Genomic DNA, 26,376 nt, shown 5'->3' on the forward strand with positions numbered 1-26,376 from the left:
GGAGAGGATCATCAGCAGGCCTAACCATCGACAAGGCTAGTCAAGTGGGTTCGCCTTCTTACTTTCCTCCATTCGGCTTCCCAGCCCGAGTTGGGGTCATAACAAACAGGACGATGACCAGGGCCATCCTGCAGGCAACCACGGGGCACACAACAATCTTCTATCGACTATCTATGTACCATGTATGAGTGCGCTCAAATTCAATCTACTAGCTGCGAATGCCTCTCCTCTTCAAGAACAATTATTCATCGTGCCTTCACCCACCCGGAGTGATTTTCCCCTCCCCTGAAACAATGCCGCCCAGCCATCCATGGGTAGACGCTGTGCAACGCCATGGCTCGCCCAGACTCCACCCCCATCACTGGGCCAACAGCTGATCAGCCTTCCCTCCTCACAGCCACCCGCTGTGTGCGGCGGAGTCCTGAGGCACGTTGGACAGCATGGTTGACTGGTCGCCTTAATCCTTCGCGTTCTTTTTATAACTATCCTCTAGGCAGCTTACCTAGCTGTCTCCTCCAGCTCCGCCCATTGGAGAGAAAAAGCAGCTGCCTGTCTGCATCGGACTATCTCGCAGGGCGACGTCATAGTTTGCGGAGGGTCGCACCCTAAATCCATACTACTGGGAATAGCATGGACCACTGCGGATATAGTACGGATCTTAACTACAACTAGTTATTAAGAGGCAATGACAGATGAATAATACAATTATTGTTTGCCCCCTACTGCATACACAACGTTGCTCCACTTGATACGTGATGACAGATACTTAGTAGCTGCCTAAGTTCGTCCTCGGGCTCGTATTTCGTATTTGGTGCCACATCAGGCACACCAACCTATAACGCTAACCGCAGCCGCATCCTGAAAGCAGGAGTGGCGCATGTCAATTTAAACCGCAGAGTCCTTTCTGTCAGGCTCAAGGTAAAGACTCTACAAGTTTCATTTCTCCCTCAGAAATATTCCAAGTCTCTGTAACATGTACGGAGTAGCTCGACGTCGTTTCCAAGATACGCACCAACTTGTAAAGCAGCTGTGTCGACACCATCTGTATAACTTTCGGCAAGCAATTCGCGATATGCCTGTCTATGATCTAACGCGCATTAGTCTGCATATGCATAAAACACTGTACATAGCCTGGAGAGAAAAAGGAAAGGTAAAAAAAGAGCTGCTCTGAAAAGCTTCTGTCACTACGCATAGTCAATGCCACAGGGATCAGGCATGGCGTACGGAGTACTCCATACCGCCTCCGCTATCGATAAAGATTCTGCACCGGATCCCCGCCACCGTCCACTTGATCAATCATCAATCCCTTTTTCGCATTCACTGAGCGCATTCCTCCGAAAACTATAGATTTCTAGAAGACTATTCAACAATACAACCACGATGACCGTTACAAAGACTACACCCGCTGGACGGCAAGTCAATGTCCTCTTCGTTTGCCTCGGCAACATCTGTACGTCCCCTCTCTCCCCGCACTGCGATTGAGTGCACCTTTAACTGTTCAACTCATAAGGTCGTTCTCCCATGGCAGAAGGTGTCTTTCGCAACGTAGCATCCTCACACCCTCTAATCAACGAAATCGACTCGGCCGGCACAGGTGCCTACCACGCCGGCGAATCCCCTGATTCCCGCACCATGGCCACGCTCCGCCGCCACAACGTCACCAACTACCAGCATGCCGCCCGCAAAGTCACCAAGCAGGACTTCCTCGATTTTGACTATCTTCTTGCGATGGACAAATATAACTTGCGCGATCTGTTGGATGTTCGCGAGTCCGTTCTGGCATCTATGAACAAGTCTGCGCCCGCGTCGCGCGGCACGAAGGGTACTAGAGCAGCGTCTGCGGCATCCCTTGCGGCAAGCGGGGAGACAGGTGCCAAGGTTGCAGAAGTGCGTCTGTTTGGTGACTTCGGTGCCGGCGGTGTCCTGCATGAGCGAGTTGGAGGTGGCGAGGTGGTCCAGGATCCCTACTATGGCGGTGCCAATGGTTTCGAGGAGGTGTACCAGCAGGTGGTGCGCTTTACTAAGAGCTTCTTGGATTATCTGGAGAACAATCAGGGCTCTGAGTCGGAAAACTAGAGAGTGGCCATATAAATTGGCTTTTATAGAGCGCGCCTTTTGATAGAGGTATTCAGGCGCGTCTGGTTGTAGATACCCAGCAGTTTTGTGCCATTATAGACTCAGGCAGCGGATCAGATACGTCTCAATTCGAGGGTGAAACTCTTTATGAAACGCTATAGGCGTATACATCGGATATGTTTAATCATACAATAGAGTACAGCATGTCGTACAGGTCAAAAGTGGTGCCTCGCCTGAGAAGAGGCAACCTACGTTTGACTGGAAGTTCTGGCCGTATCAAGGCAAAGACCTCGAGGATGGCCATTGATGTTCACACCCGCTCGGTGATCTTGATAGCTGCCTTGCAGCCGTAGCGAATGACATTGACCAGCGGGTCGTATGGACGAGCTTCCTTCGCATCATTTTCCACAGCATGATCCAGATGCTCCAGCTCCTCGTCGCGAATCCGCCGGAAAGTCACGAGCATTTCCTCCAGTTCCTCATCAAGCTCTTCACCCCGACTTTCAGCCTCCGCCTTCCAGGACAAGATTTCCCGTACTTGGTCATTATAGTGTGATCCAATCTCAGTCTCCACGGCTTCTGTACAGGCCATAGCTGCCTCGCGTCCCATTACACCGGTCGACCAGCCCAAAAACGTCGCTGCAACTTCCCATATCGGGTACATCGCCGTCGGTCGCACTCGATGTTTCGCAATAAGATGATTGAACGTGTTGAAGTGTCCGACTTCCTGATCATACATGTGTTTCATCAATGGCCGTAGGTGAGGATGAGAACGCACGACTTGTGGTGTCTGCGCGGTGTAGATTAAGGTGGCGGCTAACTCGCCGGCTTGGTTGACACGGAGCGCTCTGTCGAGGAACTCACGTTGTTCCTGGTTAAGGACATATTTCGGTTTCGACGAATTGGATTTTTGCTGAGATGTCGTGGGGATCGCTGCGGACTGTTTCGTCGCTGTATTCTTGCATTGGCGACGGGTTTGCAGCGTGGAAGGCGCGAGAAAGTCAAGAACTGCGGGAGGTGTCGGCCGGAGTGAAGGGGTAAGCGGAGCTCTCCGGAGCAAACCGAGGGCCTTCATGTTGATGAAAGACGCCGAATTTACTAACTGGAAGCTGCACAGAGGCTCAAGGGCGAAGTTTAATGCCGGGAGGACTTCAAGATGCTGCCATGAGTTTCGAGGTGGTCCAACCGAATCGAAAGGCCGCAGCCGCGCGCTTACACGCTTGGCACGCCATCCCTGGACCGGAACGTCATGAACGAGCCTCGAGAATCGCTCCAGTCGCTTCTTTTCACTTCCCGGTTCTGCTTTCACTTCACTCACCACCTTCGCCTTAACACACCACCCCGACAGCATCTTTCACCCTCCCGCCTCCACTGCCCTCCCCTCAATAGCGCGACTCTATATACAGCAATCTCTGCCAGTGTACTCCACATTTTTACGCAGCAATCTTGTCCGATTCGATACCCTCTGGCCACCTAACACCCTTTTCACTCGGCGCGACTGCGGCCCAGGTGGCACCTGTTTCTTCTGACCGGAAGCCACCTAATCCTCTGCTAGCAGTTTCCTTCCAGCAGCCTAGCGCCGCTTCCCTTACCGCTCGTGTTATTCGTACCTGATATCCAAGGCAACCTCAGCCATTATTCACTATGGCTGACGACCTCGACGCCGAGCTCCTCGCGCTCGCGGGAGATTCCTCTGATGAGGAGGCATCTCCCCCCTCCAAGGAGAGGGTCACATCTCCCACTCGCTCATCCTCCCCTCAGTCTCCAGACACATCAGCAACCATGGGTCGCAAAGGTACTGCTAGGCCCGTCAAACGAGGCCGGAAGTCGCGAAGAAACGATGAGGAGGATGGAGAACTGTATGTTTGATTTAGCATGTCTTTTGGTGGCACCCCGCCTGTGGTTTTCCGCGACGGCATCAGGATTTGACTGACTCATAACTCTAATTAGCTCCACTGCTGAGTCGCTCGACTCTGCTAGCATGTCTGAATCAGACTCTGGATCGGATTCGGAAGGATCTGCTCCAGAGGCTGAAGATGAAGGTCCCATATTCCCCTACGAGAAACTCTACTACTCAGCCAAGGATAAAGAGGAGATCATGGCGATGCCCGAGATTCAACGGGAGCAGCTCCTCTCTGAGCGTGCGCAACAGGTCGATCGCCATAATCAAGATCTCGCCCTTCGTCGCCTTCTAGCGTCCCGTGAACGCGAGGAAGCCCGCAAGGCAAAGAAGAACAAACGCAAGGCCGGTGTGGCAAATCTGGATGAGGGCAACCGCAAGAGTTCCCGACAGAAGATGACGCTTGGTGGCCGTAAAGTCGGCGAAACTTCAGATGCCATCGAGGCCTACAAGCGCCAGCGAGAGCAGAAAGGCAAGCGAGACGAGCTCCGCCGCCGTGAACCAGTCAAAGATCAGAAGACCCGTTCTCGGGATGACAGGATCTCCGACGAGGACGCAGAGGGCGAGAGTGAAGTCGAGTGGGATGATCGGGAACGCTCACCATCCCTCCCTAAAGACGACCCACCTGTCGAACTTAGGGATGTTCAACGTGCTCGCGTTGGTCGAACTAATTTCGCACAGGTCTGCTTCTACCCTGGATTTGATGACGCAATCTCCGGATGCTATGCCCGTGTCAATATAGGCCCGAATCGTGAGACCGGACAAAATGAGTACCGTCTTTGCCTGATAAAGAGTAAGGCACCGCCCCTGCAGTCGCATTGGAACTTCTGTCGCTAATATGTCTAGGATTCACCGAGGGGAAGCCTTATGCAATGGAAGGCCAAAATGGCAGGTCATTTGTGACGAATCAGTATGCTGTCCTGGCACATGGAAAGGCTGAGCGCGAGTTTCCCTTCATCGCTTGCTCCGACTCTCCGTTTACAGAGGTATACCGTCTTTAATGTGTCTCCCTTGGCGTTTTACTGATGTCTTATAGGCAGAGTTTAACCGGTACCGTCAAACCATGACGGTCGAAGACTGCAAGATGGCTACGAGGTCAGCGGCGGCCAACAAGGTAGCGGATATCAACCGTTTGCTAAATCACAAATTCACAAACGAGGAATTGAATGAGAAGCTACGCAAGCAAGGCTCATTGGATTCTAAATCTCAGTTCTTCAGACGCGTGGAAACGGAGAAGCAACTGAAGCTTGCCAGGGCAGCTGGCGATGATGCGGAAGCCGAGCGATTGGAGGGTGAACTGGCTAGCATGTCGACACCGAAAGTTGCCCTTAGTACCGGTCTCTCCAGACCGCGTGCGGACAAGCCCTCTGAACACGAACGTCTTGCTGAACTAAACCTACGCAACCAGAAACTCAACTACGAGAACGTGCGTCGCGCCCAATTGGAGGAGCGCAAGGCGAGTCGTAAAGCTGCTGCCGCGGTTGCTCGTGGAGAAGCTACTCTTAACCCGTTCATGCGCGTCAGAACCCAAGCGAGGACCCATTACGATGTCAATGGAAACGGTTCGACACCGAAGCCAGACAGTAACGCTAGCCAGGAGAATACTGCATCCGAGACACCGTCTAAAGCAAGCACTCCTGCCCGCAGCGCCACCCCTGCGAGCACTCAGAAGAAAGCTAGCAAAGGTGGCATTGCGACCATCCGGCACCGGAACATGGATGATGAGAACATTGCGGCCTTGGATCTGGAGCTCGATATTGAAATTTGAAATTAGGAAGTACGATTTTGGGCACACGGTTCAAATAGCATCATATACACAGCATATGCGTTCTAGCCGACGGCTTCTGATGGAAATGGCACGATTTTGTTCTTCGGGAAGCATTTGAGACAGCGTCGGTTTGTATTTCATATGGGGCGGTGTTCATTGGCGTAACGAAACACATCCTGGGGCACTGTATCATAAAGAATCAAGCATATTCTCTTTCAACAGATGGTCCTATCAACTGTACACTGTCAGCTTGGACTACTTTCCTATACTACTGCCCAATCCAGACTTCGATAACGCGGCTTATCACAAGATCACGTGCGATAGCAACGCGCGCGCGGCGCGTCCGACAGCCCCGTAGATTCTCCGCTCTTCCTGGTCTTGCACAGTGGACCTACATTCCCACCACCGTGGGTATCTTGCAATTGACCTCAAACCATTTACAAGATTTCAGCAATGTCCCCTACTTTCAACAGATAACGACCCAATTTTGATATCCCACCCTTAACGCATAATGTCATCTACTCCTTCCACGCCGCGAACGGCGCGCACCGCGTCTCGCGCCAATTCACCCGAGATGCTCACGCCTGGACGAAAAATCAAGGCTATGTTGGCAGCCTTCGACAGTGATTCCGATTCCGATAATGGGGGCACGGCGTCCAAACCAGACCGTTCCACGACCACACTCAGCAATGCGCTAAAAAACAGCACTATTTCAACTCAGCCTACCACCACACTAGAGTCAGACGGAGATGATGACGAAGACGATATCGTCATGCCCAAGGGCCGCATGGCTGCTCGCCTGCAAGCCCAGGCTCATAATCAGAATCCCCATGCGTCGAACTCCGGACAGACGGCCTTCGAACGGGTCTCGAAGACACTGCGATCGGAGAAGCAAGAGGCGGATCGTGACGCGGTCATGGATGATGCGGATGAGTCTAATGATGATCTTCCTACGGCTGGTCCGAGGAGGAGGGGAATGACTGCCGCGAGTCGGACGCCACAAGTTGAGAGGAATGGGTCGGATCGGTCGCCTTCTCCGGCCCGGTCTGATTCTCCGTTGTTCGTGTCGTCTCCGATAAGAGATCAGGATGATGATGAGAGCCAGGCAGGGTCGGGTGATGATGAAGGACAGCCAAAGGCTAATTCTCGGTTCCTGGCGCTTGTTGCCCAGAAACGCAAGGAGCGTGAAGAGAAGGAGAAAGCCGAAGCAGAGAAAAGGGCAGCTAGAGCGAAGCAACATGAGCAGTTCAGCTCGGAGATTCTTTCTGGTAGTGAGAGCGAGGGCGAAAATGGCTCGGGCCGGAAATTGACGCAACAAGCTCGCCCGGCTCGAAAGGCCAGCAAGAAGGCCCTTGAGGAAATGAATCGCGAGACGCAGCGGATGAGCCGAAATATGCAGCTGGCACATCAAGCTCAGACGAAAAAGAAGATTACGAAAGAAAGCTTTTTTGCTCGATTTAAGTCCAAGCAGTCAGAAGAGCAGCCCGTGGCTGGTCCTTCAGGAGAGAATTCATCCACCACGGCCGGTTCTCGGAATTCATCTGATGCCGAGGCTCAGAAGGGCAAAGAGACGCCACGTACTTCGCCTGTTCTGGGACCAACTGGGAAGGCATCCGGTGAAGATTTAGGCAAGGAGACTGAGGTTGCGGGGGCTGAGGAGGAAGAGTTCCCTACGTTGGAGGAGCTTCTGGCGAACCCGCGCCCGCAGCCTGAGCAAACTGTCGTTACGGCGATGGAGATTGATGGGGCCACCCCACAGCCTGGAAAGGCATCAACCAAGAAGGACAGGAGGGAAGTAATGGGCCCGCCAGTTCGCGTTCGCCTCACGCGGGAAGAGGTTGCTCGGCAACAGAAAGACGACTCAGATAGTGAGCTTGAAATTGTCACATCCCCTGCCAAGTGCAGGCGTATAGCAGCGTTTGAAAATGTCCCGGCCAGAAAGGTTCAAGAATCAGCTTCCTTGATGAAGCTGAAAGCACTGGCGCATCTTACGTCCCCTACACGAAAATCGACAATGAACCCCGCCCAATTGTCAGCTACTGTACTATTGAAGGCGAGACAACAAGCTGCAAAGGAAAGACAGGATAGGATCCAAGAGCTCAGAGCTAAGGGTATTCATATCGAGACCGCCGAAGAACGCGCTGCCATGGAGGACGAACTGGAAAACCTGGTGGAAAAGGCACGGAAAGAGGCTGAGGATATCGCAAAGATGGAAAGAAAAGCGTCTAAAGGCGAAGACGAAGACGATGATGATGACTGGGACTACTCTGGCTCGGAGGAAGAAGCCGACGAAGAGGATGGGGATGAGGAGGAAGAGAATGAAGAAGCCAAGCCTGCCGCCGAAGAGGGACTTGTCGACTCCGAAGCCGGTGAGGGGGATGAATCTGAAGATGATCAGACGGAAGTCATGTCGGTCGATGAGAAGGATGTACCCACGCGGAGACGGAAGCGACCTACCAGAACAGTCATTGACGATGACGATGAAGATGACGATGAGACAGAGCCAAAGACTCCTGCGAAATCCATCGTGACTCCCACAACACGATCCGTTGAACGGCCGCATCTCCCTACACAGAGCTCGAGCAACCTGATGAGCTTGACGCAGGCCTTTGCAGGTACAATAGCTGGAAGTCACCAAGATAATGAAGGAGGCAACTCTACAATATCTCATTCTCTCCCTGAACCTGGCTTCGATCACCAAGAATCCGACTCGCAAATGATCATCAAAGACAGCCAGGAGCCAAGGGCAGAATCTGTCGATCTGCTGGCAGGGTATTCCCAGTCTGTCGCACGAGTCTCCGAATCTCCCGCTCCGCGGTCTACCCAGCCCTCACAAGTCCCAGACCCCACTCAGGATGCTGGATTTGTGTTCTCGCCATTTGATCCTTCCAAACGATTCCTTGGCACACCTCAGTCTACCATTGAGACTGTTGTCATCAACCGAGACGACCAAGACAGCTCCCCAGCCCCAACTCGGCGGATGAAGCAGCTCAAGCGCGGTCGCATGGCCGACCTCTCCATGATCGAAGAGCAAGAGGAAGGCGAAGGAGAGGGAGACTTTGAGATCGACGCCAGCGCCTTCGACATTATGAAGAAGGCATCGAAGAAGCCTGCCATCCCCTTTGACCGCAACAAGAGCAAGGCGAAGGACATCGTCGAAGAAGCCGCCGAGGAATCGGACGACGAATACGCCGGTCTGGGAGGAGCCAGTGATGAGGACGAGGATGTGGAGAATGCCTACGACAGACAAATGATCAACGACAACAGCGGTGAAACCGTAGACGAAAAACAGCTGGCTGCTCTGAACGCGTAAGTTCCCTTTCTTCAACCAATATGCGACCATCTCATACTAACAAGCACCCAGTCTCCACCAACGCAACACGGACGAAAAACAAGTCGCCAAATTGCTAAAAGACATCACGACCGGTGCCCTTCGTCGCCGACGCAACGCAGATGATGAATTTGACCTCGACGACTCGGACGACGAACTCCTCGCCCGTCGTCGCGAGAAACAGCGCGAGTTTGCCCGCATGCGCAAAGCCCTCCTGGCCGACGAAAAGATCGGTGAAATCGCCGAAAACCCCAAGAAAGCCGCCTTCTTCCGCGCCGTCGAAGACCGTGACGACGACGACGATGACATCGGGTTCGACTTCCTCGACGACGAGCAGCAGCAGCAACAAGACTCCCAAACCGACGACCAATCCTCCCAAGACCCCGCCACCACCACCACCAGCACCACCCTCAACCCAAGAAAACGCCCCCTAGAGCCCACGTCCGAGGAGACCTACAACCGCCCACCCCCTCACCTCCGCCGCAAGCCCGCCAGCGCCATGTCCAAAAAACCCGCCACGCTAGCCGAAATCCGCGAGACGCTCTCCTTCCTGACAGAAACCCACGACTACGATTCCTTCCACGAGGACGCCTCCATGGACGACGCGCCCGACCACGACGAAGACGAAGCCGAACCCGAAGACGAGACCGAAGACACCCAACCCCCAGACTTCGAGCCCGCACCCCACCAACAACAAGATGGAGAAATCCTCCCCGCATCCCAACGTCTCCACCCGCGCCGCACGCGCGGGCCCGTCGTCGACCGTCTCGCCCTCCTCCGCCAAGCCTCCTCTAACTCCGCCACCTCCAACACCGGAAACCGTCTCGCATTCCACTCAGGCTCCGGCTCCGGCTCCGTAGACGGAACGGGTTTCACCCGTCCACCTCTCCTCCGGAAAACCACCACCGGCTCGACCTCATCCGCTACTAGCTCGACGATCTCATCGAGAGCCAAGTCCAGACAATCGAGCACTACGTCGTCAGTTAGTACCGGGGGTGGTGGCGGTGGAAGTGGAGGAGGAGGAAAAAAGGGCGCAGTGAATTATTATACTGCGGCGCGGGAACAGGAACGCGAGCGACAGTTGCGGCTGAAGGAGAGGGGTAGTAGCGGTGGGAAGATCTCCGCGTTGTTGGATAAACATGCTCGGAATCGGTTGGGGCAGTTGGGTGGGAAGGGGCAGTGGGAGTGATGGAACTGATCTTGGTTTCTGGGGGGAGGTTCTGTGTGGTATTTATTGATTTATTTCTGGTTGTCTTGGGGGCTATGTGTGTAAGGGAGCCGGGAAGGTGTTTTGGGTTTGTTCTGGGAAGGTCATATCATATGGGATGGGGTTGGGCGTTTCGTTCAAGGTACAAATGGTTAGGTTTGGGTGGAGACCCATCTGGTCTAGATGTTTCTCTGCCAATGATGTGTATTTTTCTATTTCTATACGAGGACAGTATCAAGTTGTCATCAAAATTGTTCATCTAGTACAATCTGATGAATCCCAGAATCGTCTATTGGTGATAAGCTCTGGTTACGTTTACTACCCAGGGTATTTACATGTATCACATACCCGTCAATCACTCAATCCGTTCTAATCATACCCAACTAGCCGATCGAATGCTCCGCAAGTATATCCAACAAACTGCATTGAACATGGTCCAAGCTAGGTGACAGTTGGAGATCGCATTGCATCGGCGCGAGAGCGGCCAATGTCTTAGTGGGGGAAGGCGGCGACAGAGCCTTCATTTGCTCATCTGCTGAGCGGCTGTAGATGCCAATCGCGTTAAGATTTAAACAAGCAAGCCCACGCATCCCTGAATTGGGCTAATCAAAGTCCCAGGTTCAATCGTGTATTCAGGGCATGGTGGCTGGAAGAGCTTGCAAATGCTGTACAATGCGAAGTGCGCATGTACTGAGAACATGCATCAAGATAAAAAATATGCATGGCAAGATGTCATGCTCAACCACACACTAGCTGATAGAGAAATTGTCCATTGTGCGGATCAGGCTTTCCAGTCCTTGAGCACGAAACTCAGACCCTGTTTGTGCCCCTGCATGTCCCGCAAGAGCCGGAACATGGTACACCACATAGTCGGCTGCCAGGGAAGAGACATCCGTCGCCGTCCAGAGGTTGGTGCTCAATAGTTGCAAGACGGCTGTCACCTTGGGCGGCACGAGGGTAGGATCCGGTTTGGTGGCTTTCATGACAAGCTCAATAGTCCGGAGAAATGCAGTGCAGAGGCGGCCCCATCCTAGGCTGAGGTGCCACAGGCCGACCACGCAGCTTTCCAGAACGAGACTCCACTTCATATCAAGAGGGCGCAATTGCGAGATGGCGTGAACGCCGCCCACGCAGAAGTAGTGTAGCATCACGATCGGGACCGATTTGAGCCCATGGGCGGTTTGAAACAGAAGGATGAGGGATCCAATAATATCCAGAGCTCGCAATTTGATGGCTTGTGTGTCGAAGTCAGGATCTGCTGGGTGATTGCTCGGATCGATATTTAGATTAAATATTTCGCACAATGACACGATTGTCGCTTGGTAGTACATGCTGTGGCCGGCGTCAGAAGGGCACGTAAGAGCTTGCAGTGAAGACTTACTGGAGGGTGAGAATGTGCGGCGAGGTGTTTTCATCTGGTAACACGACGGACGGTAAACCTGCCCGCCACTCTCGTAGCCTCTGATACGTCCGACGGCCGTATTCCCAGTCGTCTAGATTCAGAGTTGCGTCCGGGAACTTTAACGCGAAGCCAGCGATTTCGTTGACTATCGCTACCAAGCCATTGCGAAAGTGCGAAGCAGTGTAGAAGAAGGGCCGAAAGACAGGGGTCAGGTAAGGATATGGCTTCCATTCGTCGCCTTCATCTAGGACAGCAGCTTCTTCCCGAGAGAAGCTAGCGACCGGCGGCTGGTCCCAGACTGGCGTCTTTCGATAAACCTGCGCGGCGAGTCTTCGCCCAAATCAGTCGGTGCCAATAGTCATACTGGTGGGATACTCACGCCTGCACGTCGAAGATGCCACATGCAACGAACTTATGACACCGGGACATCGGCCCGGCATCGGCCTCCACATCACTAGAGAAGTAGGGGGTCGACTCGCGGTGAAGCCCCAGGTCCCGGCTGAGTTGAGCCCCGTGCATGATGTATCTGGTCCCCAGGCGGTCGATGCCAAAGGTGCAGCAAAGAAGTCCGATCATGATACTGGACTGCGCCGTTGGAAGGCCGGCGTCATCCTTTTCCGACTGCCAAAGGTGCTGTAAGGCGGAGTACAACCTCTTGCCCAGGGCCTTCTCCTCTCGGCGATCTGTGATACGCCCCAAATGATAAGAAGAGCTCTATCGAGAATGTTAGTGGCCGACGTTCAGTACACATACAATCAGACTGCAGTGGCGTTTACACAGCCGAAAAATAAAAGCGTGTGGACCAGAAGCGAGGAGCAAAACTTCTTCCTCCCGGCCTCCAGATCACGAATGAACATCTCCTGGTCGACGAGATGCCATGTTGGGTTCTCCCAGGCGAAGTAGAGGGAGAGGAGATGGCTAGCGGTAGTGTTGTTAACGAGGTCCGTCCAGAACTGGATATTGCTGACCTGGACCAGAGGAGTGTCGGCAAGAGAGTGGTTGGTGCTGTTACTGCGAGTTTTAGCGGCCAATGTTAGGTGCATGCGGTGTAAAGAAATCCCCGGTTGTGGCCGCGGTAGTATTTGAGGATCCGATAAGGATCTGGCCGCTAGAAGCGACGCGAAGACATCCGGAGATGCTTGGAAGTGTTTCTGGCGGGTGAGGGTCAGTATGGCGATGACGCACGCGGGGGCTAGAGCAGGGGGGCTACCCACATCGATAAGGTCCCCAATGGCAGAAGCGCCTTGCCGGCTACTTTCGGCGACGATGTCGCGCAGGAGCGATTCGTAGGAGGCAACCTTGGTCCGGACGGACTCGAGCTCCAACTGCTGGCGTTCTCGCTTGGAGCCGGCGTAGTTACAGACCAGCTCGAGACGGCGGCATTGCCGGCACACGGGCTTGCGACCGTCGCACTTGGTCTTCCTGGCGCGACAGGCGACACAGGCGCGTGCCGTGCGCTGCTGATTCGCCTTGACGGATGGGGCGGCCAGCCGAGGGATAGCGATCTTCAAGTTGCCGGCTGGAACGAGGTCGGCACCGGGCTGGGATGAAAGGTCGTCAGACGCACTGCTGGCATCGGGAGAACCCTGCATATCCAACTTTGCTAGCCGTCACACGAAGCGAAGGGAGGAAGGAAAGCAAGGATGAAAAAACGAGCAGGTCGAGAAAGGCTGACCCTATTTCTTGCTGCCCTTCCCAAATCGGCAGCAGCCACCACCGGATGATTAAGCGCGCCAAGCCTGGGCGCCTTCCCCAATCATAACCGGATTTTGCAATTTTTTGGGTCGTTTCAGCAACTTTTTAAGGGTTCTTCCTCCGTGCTTCTGGAACGTTGGGCGTGGCCATTGGAGCAATTGGAGGTCTCGGCACCGCACCTCGGTACATCGTAGCTCACTCCCATGCTTTGCCACCACCCGGCCAGAACCAGCTAGAATCATCTGATAAGACAAGATCCCGGGTCGAGCTGGTTGGGAACTTTATCGCTTGCGTCGGAGGAGTCTGATAGTGACAACTGCGTCATTGCAGAACAACAAGAATGTCACGATTGGCTGTGCGGGTGATGTTCTATGGTTCGACGGGTCACATTCCGTCTAGAGTGCTCCGTACTCCGTAGCTGTTTGCATTTCACGCCACCTCGCCAAGTCCAGCCCTGAAAGCTTGCCACATGACATCCCAGTCAAGGACATGCGCCGATCAGGTACACTGCAGCAGTACGATGCAGCTTATTACTGTGTATTTTCGTAGTTCTACACGCAGCGTAATTCCATTCTTCAACCGTGCTAGCCACTTATTATACATCGCTCCTCCTCGGCTCCCCATGAAAGTATCTGTCGATGCACTGTAGACATAGATTGTTACAAGCATATAACCATGGATATTGTTCGGCTTCGCAACACCCCCAATGTACGCTCGAGGGCCATGAATAAGGGTAAGAGAAGGAACATTCAGGACAACATGTAGGACGGCACTATCACTCCCAACACAGCTCGGCCTCGTAGACGTCCTGGTTTGCGGGAGATGCGTTGTGGCGGGGAACCTGAGGCAGAAGCGAGCTTCTCGAGTATAAAACCCCCCCCTTTTCATTTCCTCTCTTCCTCCTCCAGAAGCTCTACACACACGCCCGCCCAGCACCCATCGCCACTCTGAGGCGGCACGGCCTCTTTTCAATCCCACTGCTCATTTTAGAGGCCTTGTCAAAAGGCCTTGCATTGACTGAGCAACCTGGCCATGAGAAATATCGCCACGAAGATGGAAAATGCGGGGGTGGGTTAATTTAGCCTGCCCTTGGAGTTGGGGGATCTACGGTTCTCGCGGGGGCGGAGCAAACATCGTACAACGCACCCCGCAAGAGAAACTCGGTGGGCACATAGGGGTCGAGTGATCGTATGATGCCTGATGCTAGCAGGTAAACACGAGGGGTCTGCTTTCCGGCGCTGTGGAAGGGCACCGAGCGACCAAGCCTGAGGGGTGGAAATCCGGGGTGATGACTTCATACTAGTAAGCAAGGACCAGCCAGCCAACCCCAATCTCAATTGCTCCTGCTACTCTTCTACGTTGTCGCTACGGACATGAAAACCTGAACGTGGTGTAAAGAATCATAACTCATCATTGTATGCAATGCAGCAATGCTAGATATCCATAAAAAGAAACCCCCGCTCACCCTCAAGCCAGCTTCGCACCACGACCCGACCTTCTATCCATCAGCTCTATATACAGTACATCGCAATCGTGCGTGCAAAACAGTAAGAGGTCTTACGCGGCAAACAGCTCATCAAACCGCTCCCGGGCGATCTCGGTCGTGTCAACCCCGTAAATCTCCCGCTGGACGTCCGCATCCGCCCACTTGTCGGGCACAGGACCCTTGCCCTGGCGCAGAGCAGCGAACTGACGATCACGCTCCTCCTTGGCAGCACCGTCACCCAGGTGCAGAGCGCGACCGGACGCAGCAGCCAGCTCCACGAGTGCGTAGGCACGGTCCTTGCGGACCTTTTCGTACACCTTCAAGGCCTTGGTGATGGAGGCAGGAGAGGTATCGGGGAGCTTAGCGAGGACGGCACCGATGACGCCGCCGTCTTCAATGGCCTGGGCGGCACCCTGGGCCAGATGGGGTAGGGTAGGGTGGCAGGCATCGCCAACCAGGGCGACGGACTCGTGCACCCAGGTGGGGATGGGCTCGTGGACGCGGAGCTTCCACTCGCAGACCTCGCCCTCGGGAACGTAACCCAGCATGCGCTGCACCATGGGGCAGAAGTCGGAGAAAACACCCAGCATGACGGACTTGTCACCGCGGGTGGTGTAGGTGGCGTTAGTGGCAGCAGCGAAGTTGATGTCGGGTTGGGTGGTGGAGAGGTTGTAGATGGTGTTGTTGGAGACGGGGTAGGCGATGATGTGACGCTTCTCGCCGATCCAGCGGGTGACCTTGTTGCTGTTCATGAGAGCCAGGAGCTCCGGGTCGTCCTTGATCTGGTCCTTGTGGATCATGATCCGATAGGCGGCCTGGTGAGTGTCCTTGACATGGGCCTCGATGCCGAGTAGATCGAGCATGGCCACGCGAGTCTGGGACTTGATGCCATCACAGCCGAGGAGGATGTCGGCCTCGACGCGGTAGGGTTCCTTGGTAGTATCGCGGGGAGTGGCAGTGAAGGAAGGCTTGGGGCCGAAAGTCACCTTATCGGCAGTGGTGGCGAAGTGGAAGCGGATCTGGTCCGGGTGCTGAAGGCAACCTTGGTACAGCCCGCCGGCGAGCGAGGACCGGTGACCAACCATGTGGGGGTATCCGTAGGTATCGTGGATATATTCCAGAGGAACGTGGGCGAGTTCCGTATCCGACGCACCAACTGTTTGGATCGCTCATTAGCAAGGGGTTCGGCTAAATCAAATTGCTTATTGAAAAAAAAAAAAATAAAATAAAATAAATAATCATACCTCTCACACTAGTCTCAGTGATATTGACAGCCTCGGCCTCAATCTGCTTCCACACACCCAGGCGATCCAGCACCCGAGCCATGTTAGGGGCCAACTGGATACCAGCTCCGACGAAGCCCAAATCATGTGCGTTTTCATAGACGTCGATGTTCTTGAAACCTTCCTTAGCCAAAGCCAAGGCGCAGGTCAAGCCACCCATGCCTATGGTGGAGAGCCGTTAGTATACCGGGTGGCCCGCAGGAATAGGACAAGTCATACCAGCGCCCAGAATGGCGATTCTAAGGTCCTTCGGAGATTGCGCCATGATATATTATAGGAGAGGAGATGTATCTATTGAATTGAAGAAATGGACGAGACTGACTGACCCAGGAGAAAAATTAGAGACTCGTTTGGGTCGGTCGCGAGGAGGATTAAATACTGACCGCGACCGGCAATCGGGCATAGTACGGCGGGATAAATCTTACCCGTCGGGGGGGGATGGCTTCCCCACGTCCCACAATCGCCATGATTTCATCGCCGTTTCACTGGCCGAGGGCCACGCGTGAGGCGACGCTTTCCCCGGGAAACCTGAATGTCTCGTAGTCTGGCTTACCTCAGGGCGAGGCGTTCGTGTCGCCCGGACTGGCGTGTGCTTCTCCACATCGGCATGTCGACCCCGTGGGGCGATTCAATTCACAGCCGGGGACTGGACTGGCCTGGCAAGCGGGTATTCTTATTGTCCGGTTACGTACACTGAGGGGGGGGAGTGTCGGGGAAACGGCGAGAGCGGGCTGGTGGGTGGGAGCAAGGTCGGATGGAGTCATGGAGCAGGTGGAAAGCGAATTAGGTATCATTGATTATCAATTATGGTAATTATGTCAAGTACTATAGTAGGTATACTCAAGTTACCCCTCAATCAGCGCCGAAGGTCAGAAACTCATGGGATCACTCGCGAATGCGCTGCAAATCTATCATCGTAGCGGTTGGATCTGTTATCTCACAGGTTCTTGCCGATCACGTAGAGCACCTCACCCACAGCCTCTCCGACACCGGGGAGATCCAGGCTGCTCACCAGGTCCGCAACATCAGGAGCCAGCTTGATCAGCAGGGCACTGCCGTCATCTCCAACGACCGTCAACAGGCAGTCAGCCACGGGGCCCAGGTCGGCAACCAAGTCACCCACCGACGCGGCCGACTTGATCACTTCACCAACGCTGCGGCCGACACCAGTCAGACCCAGGCCCTTGAACAGCTCGGCCACGGGGTCGCTGAGCTTGATGAGGAGGTCCTTGGCGTCCTCACCCGTGACGCGCAAGATGCAGTCAACAACAGGACCCAGCTTCTCGAGGAGGCCGTTCGGGTTGGAGGCGTCCTCACGACGCTTCAAGCTGCTGCCAATGGCGCCGAGAAGGTCACCCACAGGGTCAGCCAGGGAGTTAAGTCCAATGCTGCTCAGAAGGCCCTTGACGTCGTGGTCGAGTTCGATCAACAGGTATCCGGTGTCCTTGCCGACGGCAATCAGGAGGTTGTCGACGGGTGCGCCAAGATCGGTGATCAGCTCGCCAATGGTAGATGCGTCCTTGATGATGTGGCCAACGGGCTCAGCCAGGCCGGTGAGACCCAGGCTAGAGAGAAGGTCAGCAACGGGGTCGCTGAGCTGGATCAACAGCTGCTCGGTGCCGTTACCGATCACGGTCAGAAGGTGATCGGCCTGAGGGCCCAGGTCCTGGATGAGGTGACCGGTGCCGTGGCAGTGTCCGTTCTCGCATGAGGGAGTTGAAGAGGGAGTCGAGGCCGGAGTCGAGGAGCTGGGCACCGACGAGGTGGACGAGGGGTTAGAGCCGCCGGGGTTACCAGTGTTTCCCGGTCCAGATGGTCCAGATGGACTCGAGGGGCCAGCGGGGCTAGAGGAAGAGGGCTGGCCGGCAGGGCTGGTAGGACCAGAAGGCTGGCTGGCGGGGACAGAGGAAGAAGCCGATGGCTGGCCGGCAGGTCCGGTGGGCCCAGAGGGGCCAGGGGATCCAGAAGAACCAGAGGGTTCACCAGTAGGCTCGCCAGCAGGGGCAGAGGAAGACGAAGCAGATGGCTGACCGGCAGGTCCAGTAGGTCCGGCAGGCCCTGTGGGCTGGCCAGAAGGCTGCCCAGCGGGCTGAGAGGTTGAAGGGCCGGTGTAAGGCGCAGGAGACTCCGGAGCAGGAGACCCGGAGGCCGGGGCGGTAGGAGCAGGTGCCTGCGAAGAGGTGCAGGACTCGCTCGCAAGCGGGTAAGGCACGGTTGTAGTAGTGGTGATAGTAACCGTAGGAGCCGGTTGGTCGCCAGGCAGAGTCGGAACCTGAGAGGAGGAAGAGGTTCCGGGGTAGGGGGACACCTCGGAGGGACTGGATGGGGAAGCAGAAGACTCCGGTGCAGGCTGCGTAGGCTCGGAGCCAGGACCCGAGCCACCACCAGGACCAGAACCACCGCAGGTGCACTCGTTGCCGCGAGCGTGAGGCTGGCCAACGGGGCTCGCCAGGGTGTAAGCGGCCAGGGCAAGGGCCGTTACGAGAGACGCCTTCATGTTGGGAGAGTCAAGGAAGGACAGAACGACAAACAAACGAACGGTAGTCGTCAAGCGAGGGAAGAGAAGCAAAGGCGGAAGTAAAGGAAAGACTTGCTTGACCTGCGATGACCAGAGAAGAGGCAGCAGATGGGCATATTTATACCTTGCATCCTCGACTCGGTCTCTGGTGGCTCTCCTTTTCCTTGCTCTGTCGACCCATCTAGCTAGTATCGAGTCTCATGCGTCTCCTGCCAAGCAGGCATTATCCAGGTCTATTTTCTGGTGGCTGATCGGCTGCGAACCCGGTTGTGCCTGGCAGGATCTGGAGGATCGGCAGACCGACGGCATTTCTGCGCGATCGGGGAGCTCGAGGGGTCCACTGGCAGCCAAATCCGATCGATGATTGATCCAACACGTTCGCTGCCATGAGTCCATGACACATTACGCTGGGGTCCATGCAGGCACCAACAGGGAACTATATGCTTAGCCTTAGCAAACAACCTTCAAGGGGAAGGCAACCTGGGGTTTTGGGGAGAAGGCGGCCGAGTAAAGCCTCACGGTGTTGGGTTGGGAAGCTCTCAGTATCACTATCCTAGGATTCTTGACTTGGCTAACCTGGTCGGCTGGCCTTCAGCTGGCGAGTCTGCTGCGAGGTGGCTGCCCAGAGTGGGACACTGCGGCCTGATTTCGACCACAGAGGAAAAAGCATCTACCGACAATTTGAGATAAGGCGAAGCACCAAAAAACAGGATGTGCGAGATGACAGAAGTGTTCTTTGTCTAGGCCCAGCTGATCGGCGCGGTGCTGGATGCAGGCCTGCAGACACTATCGAAGTGGCGCGGATAAGCAGCACGACCAGCACGGGCAAAGACGGCCTCGGCCACTTTAAACCCCTCCTCCCCGAGCCTCTAAACCGGGCACTTCGACACCGTTGCTTTTTCCTCTCCTTTCTTCTTTCGCTTTCTGTTCGCTTTCATTCGCTAAGGATCCATTCGCCCCTGAGCGGAGTATACTGTGCCCGAAAACAAGTCAATTCGAATACGCTCATCCACTTAGATAGGTCTTAGAAATGCATTCCCAGGGCGGCACCGAAGAACGACCGCAGGAACGAGATGAGTCCCTGAATCCAGCCGGACGACAAGGAAGACGACGGGGGACGCGGACCACCGGGACCACCGGGACCACCGGGGCCACCGGGACCCCCGCCCCAATAACGCTGGCCTTCGCTGCTGGGATGCGATGCATCACGACATTGTGGTTTGTTATAGTCTTCTACGGTGCCCATCGGCCAAATCGGCACCACACAAATCTCGTGGTCACCGCATCCACTGCATTGCTTCCAGGTCGTCCAGGATAGGTACTCCATCAGGTCCTGGAAGAGTCCGATGGCCGTCTTGTAGTCCGTCTCTTGCCAGGCCTCCACCATCGTCGAGCAAATGCTACGAGTAACCGAGTGTACTGCCGTCGCAGCGATACCATCGCCCAGATGCCCTCCAGGAATGAATTGCATCGAGCAGCGATCCACCTCTTGTTGTCCATCACGATCCCCGTAGTCGATGAACGGCCCCAGGGCCAGGTCAATCTCCGCGTGGAGCTGCTCCACTGTCGACGCCTGGCCGGACGCGAGATAGCGGATCTCGCGCGCGTATCTCTCCACCACCATGTCCGTGATGGTCTGCCAGTTGAACAAAGCCTCCTTGGCCTCATGCTTCAGGACGAGCTCACTCAGTCCCTCCTTGATCGGGTCCAGCTCCTGGGCAGAAAACTGTTTCAACCGCGGCAACGTGAAAGTCTCGTTGGCTGAGTGGAACAGATCCAGTCCATAGGTATACGCAGACACGAAATTGTCATAATTTAAGATAACCCGGTTGCCTCCGATTCCATCATAGCGTGCAGCGATTGCCTTGAACCACAGTCCTCCGTCTCCCGGACCGCCGCCTTTTTTCTTTCCTCCTCCTGGACCCGCAAAGGGAGTGCTCGGTTTGGTCTGGGTAACACGGACTTCGTGGAGATCTCGAGCAAAGTCGCATAGGATCACCTCAAACCCTGCCTCCATGCGGAGCAAACCGTCCAGACGATCGTCCCATTCCTCGCGCGCCATGCGGCAGAACATGTTAGCCCTTTCGCGTTCCCCCATCATCGCCCCGTCCGGTAGAGAATCCCGGAACAAGATTCTATCCTCCAGGTCAAGGGTTCCGTTGGAGGTCTTGCCAGCTGCCATGCCATCGACGTACAGCAACCGCAGATCCTTGGCAGCGTTATAAGTGTGTAGCCAGCCTGCTTCCAGTTCCTCTCCTTCGGTTTCCAGGTCGCGTCTTCGCAGATCTTTCTTGTCATCCTCGCTTCCGGTAGACGGAGGAGGATGGTGGGGTCTCGCGAAGACCATGGCATGTTCCGGCTCGAAGGCGAGCCATTCCGTGCCGTTCACGGCCTCAGCGATCGACGTGCCATGGTAGAACTGGGTGCCGGCGGGGACGGTCGCCAGGAAGAAGGACATGCCGTTGTGTTGCAAAGAGGATCCCCATTGCCGCATGGAGGAATGGATCGAGTTGAATATGTGGTTTGCATATGGCGTCGACTCTGTCACGGCGGTGGTGCTAGCGGCCCACAGGAGGGTCGATAGCAAAAGTGGTCTGACACCCATGGTGCCTGTTGTTGAGGGTGGTGTCAAAAATGGCGATGAGGCCGACTCTTATCGGTGGGACCTTTGTCGATTTATAGCCATCTCAGTTAGGCACCGGCGCAGGACCAGATAGGAGAAGCGCTCGGCGTTGGTTGATACTAGACATACGCACTAAGGGACGCGTCAGCACAGGGCTGGGACTAACGGTGGCTCCCTACCACATTACGACGAGTTGGACACTCCAGATTGGCAGACGCAGACTGCTATCGGCGGTCAGAGTTCTTGTTCAAGGTCACACTGCGAGGGGTGGTGGAGAGCCAATCGTGGGTTCTACATCGGACTCGGGGCTAAGGCACGGGCATGTGAGGAGAGCGCATCTACCGGCCACACAATACCGAGCTCGAGAGCATCCATGGAGCGCGTCCCATCGTCGGGATGGCAAATTGCTGGTGAAAAGACTTGCGGCACTAAATTAGCGTCTAAGCCTTACCGAATATGGCTGCCTAGAAGCGAGGAGCCGATTGACATGCTGTGGCAAGCCAGTTGATTGGCCCCCGACAGAAACAAAGGTATTTGACGCGATTAGCCGGGTTCAATCCAGAACATCTACACAATACCTCATTGCTTGTTGTCATACTAGTAAGTATTGTCAGCATTTTCGTATGGACTATGTACGTGCATCGAAATTCCGATCTAATCTTATCTGCCACCAAACTCTTCCACCGCTCGGGATCGGACGTCGGGCCTCAGTGTCGGACATTTCATCTTGAAGAAGCAATCAACCCCGAGCTAACAATCGGGCATCGGTGCCATCGGAATGCCCATTTCCGAGCATGTGGGACATCCATGCTCAGATGGCGTAAGAGTACGTTGCTTGGATTATATGCACGGTTCTATACATTGGATGAAGACCAAACTGTATCTTGAGATCAGATACGACGTGCAGTCATGAATATCAGGATCTATTCCCAGCAGGCAGGTTAGTCGCATGACTCGTGGTTGATATCAGGCTACATAGTACCTTGAACCTGAATTTGCTATCACCATATCCCATCCTAGTGCTATCCTCTGTCAATGCACCTTAAATCAACACACCTTAACCCTCTACATATTTCTCACATACACATCTTACACGACCCAAAATCCAACAAACCTACCACATAATAGCATCGTACAAAACAACTCCCATACCTCACCCAGCTTCCCCAATCCATCCACCAATCCATCCCCCCAACCCAACAACCTAAGTACACAGTAAAAGACATACCACGTCCCCATACCCTCCCCCTCACCATCAACCCCTTCAACACAATCATCCACCCGCGCCACCCCATCCCAACCAATACGTCTCGGCCGCCTACACCTCCAACCTACCGCGCAACACCATCGCCCCTGCCGCCTTCAAATCCATCTACATAGTACAAGGCACAGTCCCGCCTGCACCCCATCTACTATATACGGCCGCGCGGAAGTCCTCCGCGACCAATACGATACAACGGGCCCCGATAACAGTGGAAGGAGGTGATCCGGGGCTTCGAACGGGGTTTGGCGGAGACTTCACCTACTACTGATAAACGTGATGGATCACATAGTATCTGTAACCGAGATGGACTGGTGCAGAGGTAATTAGATCGGTTTGCGAGTCGGGGCGGGTACGCGCTTTGAGGATGCGGGGGTGTGGCTTTTGGGCGGTTGAGGGATGTGAAGATGGGAGTAAGGGGGTTGGCCCGGGGAAGGGTGTTGAAAAGGTGGTTGTCGGTGTGGTTTCAAATTCGGATGTCGGGTGCTTGCTCTGCTGGGGTCACTTGGGAGGGGAATGGCGGATGAGATGAGGGGGTGAGAGTTTAAGTTTGCCGGATTTTGAGAGGAATAAATAATGTTACTTCTACTAAGGCTGCTGCTGATGCTGGTGGTGGTCTTGATAATGGGATCATGGTGAATGATGTCGATCTGGTGATCAGCAGGTATGAAGCTGGGGAGGAGAACCCCAGTCCGATGATCTTCGATGTGGCTGAGCGGTTGGCGAGGCTGGTGGAGAACTACAATGATCAGGAGGGTGATTGGGAGCGAGTGCTTGCGGGTGATGATTACCGTGCCGCGGTTGATGCTGGCTGGAGGGGAATTTACCTTTTGCGGGGTGGCGGTGCAGTGCAGACACGAGATGGCGAGGTGATTCGGTCGCTGGGGATTTGATTCGTATTGGAGGTAATCCTGTGCAGAAATTGGGGAAGTGTGAGTAGAACGGTTATATTGGCGTATGTACTTGTGGCAAATGAATATGTTCAATGTTGAGGGTGAAGGTACACGGCAGAGGCTTCCATATATATAGTTAGGCTAAGAGCACGCACCCGCAACGATAAGATGTGTTCCCCTGCCAAGTACTAGGCCTAGAGCTAAATGATCAATAGCATTATATATTACCGACAAGCTTCCCATTCAAGCCTGCAAAGATCCCCGTCCGTAATGCGTCTGTTATTCACTTGACAGCTGGTTAACATTTGCCAAGCATATCCGTAGACCCGACGCACGGTCAGTCGAGGCCTGGATGGCAATACGATGGATGACGCATTGCATGGCGATCTGCTGGATATTTTCTGTAGACTATAGGCTCTGATTTCTCCCTCGTGTGGACGCAAATTTTGGTCGTGCAATCATATGATGGTGCAAGGGACCCATGATGCAATGACGTCGGGGTAGGACCACTTCACTTATAACCCCCATATGGCCACCCATGTGTTGCAGATGTCTACCTATTCCCCTGTTTACTGAATCTCAGATTATTCTTACGTTTATTACAACCGACTGATCAATATCAACATGGATCTCGTTCAGAAGTTTGGCCACCTCAAGCACGACAGACGCCGGAGCTCTCTGCAACAGCAACTTGCGGAAGAGGAACGCCACCAGAATCAGATGGGTATGTTTGCCACACCTGCAAAGAGACCTTTCATGACATTTGCTGATGATTGCAACAAAGCTATCAACTCGCTATTAGGAAGCTTTGGAGGGGCAGCAAACGACCATCCGGACCGACGATCCAGTGGTGCGGGGAATATGGCGGCCATGATTGAGGAGTTCAACAGGTACCTCTCTGCCTTTACACACAGCACAGTGAGATAGAACCTAACAATTCGTACAGACGGAAATCGATGACCCCGGATGCGAACACCGATGAGAAACAGTGATGGAGTTATACCTGGGTGATGGAGTACAGGTTGCTATGATTAATGGGGTAACGAGTCTTACTATGCTTGTATTATTCGTCAAGATGCGCCCACAATTGGTGGGATGAAATCAAAGATCTGCATTTATTTTTATGGCACGTGCTCCCTCTGAACTGTATCATGCTCAACGGCACCTGCATAGCAAATTTGAGTTTTGGTCATTGGGATGATGGATGAAGCAGAGGGATATCGACAAGCCAATCATACGAAGCAGACCCGATAGCCGATCTGTTCCGTATCGGGACTAGGGCATGTCACCGGATCATGTAGACCGCTTGCCAAAGAAGGAAGCTAAATTACATGTCAGATGATATCACGCTCGATGCATCAACTTCTGGCATCTCACGCGTCCCGACATGTTGTCGCGCAATTCCTCCCCACTAGCCTGTCCTAAATGCCCCCGGTAGCAGTACGCGTCTTTCCCCCCATTCGTCGCAATCGCATAGCTAAAATCCGTCCAGACGCCCTTCCGTGCCTCCTCCCGTCGCAGCGCAGGCCCGCAGTTCGCGTCAACCCCTCGGTTTTTCCTCTCGCAAACCCCCGCTTCATCAAGAGCATCGCAAGATGTCGAAGACCATGACGACTTTCCATATGCCACACCTGTTCCGACGGCGCGTGCTGCCAAACGCGTAAGAACACATGTACCGACCCCGCGTCAGAGGGAGATCATCGAAGATTCCGAGGCCGAGCCGGACGAGGACGCTACACCACATCTGTTCACAAAGGAGGGCATCTCCGACGAGGAACCCCAAAGTAGCTTGCCAGGAGAGCTAGGGGAGATCGACGCCGCATTCGAGGAATTGTTTGGACCTACAAGGGACCGTACAAAGAGACGTCGAGTTTATTGGAACAACAACAATGATGGCACCCCCTCAACTCAACGGAAACCACACGCCGACACAATCGTGACATCCTCACCGGATCCTCCCCCGTCACCGTCAGCAGACAATCCAACCCCGTCAGCTTCCTACCACACGCCAAACCAAGCACGCCCAGAACCACAATTCCTGAAACCCGTCCCACCCGCTACAGAGACGCCCCAACCCATCACCCCGGCCAGCATCAGGCCCTCTTCCCTTCATCCCCGTCGATTTGTCTTATCAGCATCACAGCTACCCCCAAGTAGCCAGACTCAACCCGGCATCAGGCTGCCCACTTCGACTACAACAACTCCAATCCCATCCTCGCAAAGACGGACACCAGCATTCGTCTTGCCTCGTTCGCCGTCCCCCACACGGGACAATGATGACCCCACCGGAATTCCCACTCCATTTTCCCCCTCGTCTCGTGCGCTCCGGCGTCGCGGTCGCCACCGTTCCGCAACGCCCAACTATGTCCCTGGTGGCATGGCTGCAGAAGTGCGCAGCTGGATTCTAGAGATGGGCGCAAAACGAGAGCAGCAACAGACGAGTCCGAGCTATAACCAGAGAACAGATTCATCTTTGCCGGACATATGGAAGTACTCGATTGCTGTCCAAATACACAGTGCTCGTCAAATGGCGCTAAGGAGTTGTGGCTCTCTTGCGTTTGTGCAGGGACACCCTGTGGTTTCCCGGGGGGAAACTAGTGAGTCGGATACTCATAATGAAACCCAGATGAAGAATGTGCTTCTTTTCGGGCCACCTCGACAGTCCTCCATGCGGTCTCGTCATGCAGCGATTCGCATCCCCGAGCTTAAACCGGGGGATACGATCGGGGTCTGTCGGGGTCTGGCATGGGAAGTCGACCTAGGAGAGCACCAGAGTGCTCAGGTCTCAGGAACAGACCTGAGTCTCAACGATCTCTCCCCGTCAGACCGTTCGCACCTCCAGACCGCAGGTAAATGGCACGTCGGGATGGAATGGGAACTAATCACGTAGCCTCACCCGTAGCACTGATGTACAATACATTACTATGATACCC

General features: G+C 54.6%; 10 protein-coding genes across 10 annotated transcripts; 5 read left to right on the forward strand and 5 right to left on the reverse strand.

Annotated features, from left to right (window-relative positions):
* Positions 1 to 1,255: 1,255 nt before the first annotated feature.
* ltpA (tyrosine protein phosphatase LTP1) lies at positions 1,256 to 2,231 on the forward strand. The gene is made up of 2 exons (XM_025713351.1): positions 1,256 to 1,450; positions 1,511 to 2,231. Exons 1-2 carry the CDS (start codon positions 1,381 to 1,383, stop codon positions 2,074 to 2,076), a joined length of 636 nt encoding a protein of 211 aa, XP_025580423.1. The 5' UTR covers positions 1,256 to 1,380; the 3' UTR covers positions 2,077 to 2,231.
* Positions 2,232 to 2,386: 155 nt separating this feature from the next.
* On the reverse strand, positions 2,387 to 3,151 carry BO80DRAFT_430476 (demethoxyubiquinone hydroxylase family protein; the record flags this gene model as incomplete). Its single annotated transcript, XM_025720704.1, has 1 exon — positions 2,387 to 3,151. One exon carries the CDS (start codon positions 3,149 to 3,151, stop codon positions 2,387 to 2,389), a length of 765 nt encoding a protein of 254 aa, XP_025580424.1.
* A 226-nt stretch (positions 3,152 to 3,377) lies between these two features.
* Positions 3,378 to 6,000, forward strand: BO80DRAFT_420399 (RNA polymerase-associated protein). The gene is made up of 4 exons (XM_025718352.1): positions 3,378 to 3,935; positions 4,027 to 4,769; positions 4,823 to 4,962; positions 5,013 to 6,000. The coding sequence occupies exons 1-4, from the start codon at positions 3,721 to 3,723 to the stop codon at positions 5,742 to 5,744; spliced, it is 1,830 nt and encodes a 609-aa protein (XP_025580425.1). The 5' UTR covers positions 3,378 to 3,720; the 3' UTR covers positions 5,745 to 6,000.
* A 142-nt stretch (positions 6,001 to 6,142) lies between these two features.
* On the forward strand, positions 6,143 to 10,534 carry BO80DRAFT_498251 (uncharacterized protein). Its single transcript, XM_025724125.1, has 2 exons — positions 6,143 to 9,053; positions 9,109 to 10,534. Exons 1-2 carry the CDS (start codon positions 6,256 to 6,258, stop codon positions 10,262 to 10,264), a joined length of 3,954 nt encoding a protein of 1,317 aa, XP_025580426.1. The 5' UTR covers positions 6,143 to 6,255; the 3' UTR covers positions 10,265 to 10,534.
* A 497-nt stretch (positions 10,535 to 11,031) lies between these two features.
* Positions 11,032 to 13,510, reverse strand: BO80DRAFT_469988 (putative C6 transcription factor; the record flags this gene model as incomplete). Its single annotated transcript, XM_025723056.1, has 5 exons — positions 12,899 to 13,510; positions 12,446 to 12,835; positions 12,064 to 12,398; positions 11,664 to 12,014; positions 11,032 to 11,614 (listed from the first exon to the last, which is right to left on the reverse strand). Exons 1-5 carry the CDS (start codon positions 13,274 to 13,276, stop codon positions 11,032 to 11,034), a joined length of 2,037 nt encoding a protein of 678 aa, XP_025580427.1. The 5' UTR covers positions 13,277 to 13,510.
* A 1,264-nt stretch (positions 13,511 to 14,774) lies between these two features.
* BO80DRAFT_370504 (putative monooxygenase) lies at positions 14,775 to 16,474 on the reverse strand. The gene is made up of 3 exons (XM_025716452.1): positions 16,368 to 16,474; positions 16,110 to 16,310; positions 14,775 to 16,021 (listed from the first exon to the last, which is right to left on the reverse strand). The coding sequence occupies exons 1-3, from the start codon at positions 16,411 to 16,413 to the stop codon at positions 14,937 to 14,939; spliced, it is 1,332 nt and encodes a 443-aa protein (XP_025580428.1). The 5' UTR covers positions 16,414 to 16,474; the 3' UTR covers positions 14,775 to 14,936.
* A 447-nt stretch (positions 16,475 to 16,921) lies between these two features.
* Positions 16,922 to 18,645, reverse strand: BO80DRAFT_395539 (uncharacterized protein; the record flags this gene model as incomplete). The annotated part of the gene is made up of 2 exons (XM_025717317.1): positions 16,922 to 18,237; positions 18,361 to 18,645. The coding sequence occupies 2 exons, from the start codon at positions 18,643 to 18,645 to the stop codon at positions 17,086 to 17,088; spliced, it is 1,437 nt and encodes a 478-aa protein (XP_025580429.1). The 3' UTR covers positions 16,922 to 17,085.
* A 715-nt stretch (positions 18,646 to 19,360) lies between these two features.
* BO80DRAFT_1161 (uncharacterized protein) lies at positions 19,361 to 21,595 on the reverse strand. The gene has a single exon (XM_025713450.1). The coding sequence runs from the start codon at positions 21,269 to 21,271 to the stop codon at positions 19,691 to 19,693; it is 1,581 nt and encodes a 526-aa protein (XP_025580430.1). The 5' UTR covers positions 21,272 to 21,595; the 3' UTR covers positions 19,361 to 19,690.
* Positions 21,596 to 24,067: 2,472 nt separating this feature from the next.
* On the forward strand, positions 24,068 to 24,435 carry BO80DRAFT_439993 (uncharacterized protein; the record flags this gene model as incomplete). Its single annotated transcript, XM_025721103.1, has 3 exons — positions 24,068 to 24,167; positions 24,228 to 24,333; positions 24,390 to 24,435. The coding sequence occupies 3 exons, from the start codon at positions 24,068 to 24,070 to the stop codon at positions 24,433 to 24,435; spliced, it is 252 nt and encodes an 83-aa protein (XP_025580431.1).
* Positions 24,436 to 24,868: 433 nt separating this feature from the next.
* Positions 24,869 to 26,333, forward strand: BO80DRAFT_450859 (uncharacterized protein; the record flags this gene model as incomplete). The annotated part of the gene is made up of 2 exons (XM_025721844.1): positions 24,869 to 24,883; positions 24,936 to 26,333. The coding sequence occupies 2 exons, from the start codon at positions 24,869 to 24,871 to the stop codon at positions 26,331 to 26,333; spliced, it is 1,413 nt and encodes a 470-aa protein (XP_025580432.1).
* Between the last annotated feature and the right edge of the window lie 43 nt (positions 26,334 to 26,376).

Source organism: Aspergillus ibericus, assembly GCF_003184845.1.
Source record: "Aspergillus ibericus CBS 121593 unplaced genomic scaffold BO80scaffold_1, whole genome shotgun sequence".
Taxonomy (NCBI): Eukaryota; Fungi; Ascomycota; class Eurotiomycetes; order Eurotiales; family Aspergillaceae; genus Aspergillus; species Aspergillus ibericus.

Coding starts and splice junctions, on each gene's coding strand:
- ltpA (XM_025713351.1), top strand. CDS start 1,381: ATGACCGTTACAAAGACTACACCCGCTGGACGGCAAGTCAATGTCCTC. Junction 1,451..1,510: donor CGTTTGCCTCGGCAACATCT/GTACGTCCCCTC, acceptor TCAACTCATAAG/GTCGTTCTCCCATGGCAGAA.
- BO80DRAFT_420399 (XM_025718352.1), top strand. CDS start 3,721: ATGGCTGACGACCTCGACGCCGAGCTCCTCGCGCTCGCGGGAGATTCC. Junction 3,936..4,026: donor GATGAGGAGGATGGAGAACT/GTATGTTTGATT, acceptor AACTCTAATTAG/CTCCACTGCTGAGTCGCTCG. Junction 4,963..5,012: donor CCGACTCTCCGTTTACAGAG/GTATACCGTCTT, acceptor GATGTCTTATAG/GCAGAGTTTAACCGGTACCG.
- BO80DRAFT_498251 (XM_025724125.1), top strand. CDS start 6,256: ATGTCATCTACTCCTTCCACGCCGCGAACGGCGCGCACCGCGTCTCGC. Junction 9,054..9,108: donor CAGCTGGCTGCTCTGAACGC/GTAAGTTCCCTT, acceptor ACAAGCACCCAG/TCTCCACCAACGCAACACGG.
- BO80DRAFT_370504 (XM_025716452.1), bottom strand. CDS start 16,413: ATGGCGCAATCTCCGAAGGACCTTAGAATCGCCATTCTGGGCGCTG. Junction 16,311..16,367: donor AATCGCCATTCTGGGCGCTG/GTATGACTTGTC, acceptor TCTCCACCATAG/GCATGGGTGGCTTGACCTGC. Junction 16,022..16,109: donor CACTGAGACTAGTGTGAGAG/GTATGATTATTT, acceptor CGATCCAAACAG/TTGGTGCGTCGGATACGGAA.
- BO80DRAFT_1161 (XM_025713450.1), bottom strand. CDS start 21,271: ATGGGTGTCAGACCACTTTTGCTATCGACCCTCCTGTGGGCCGCTAGC.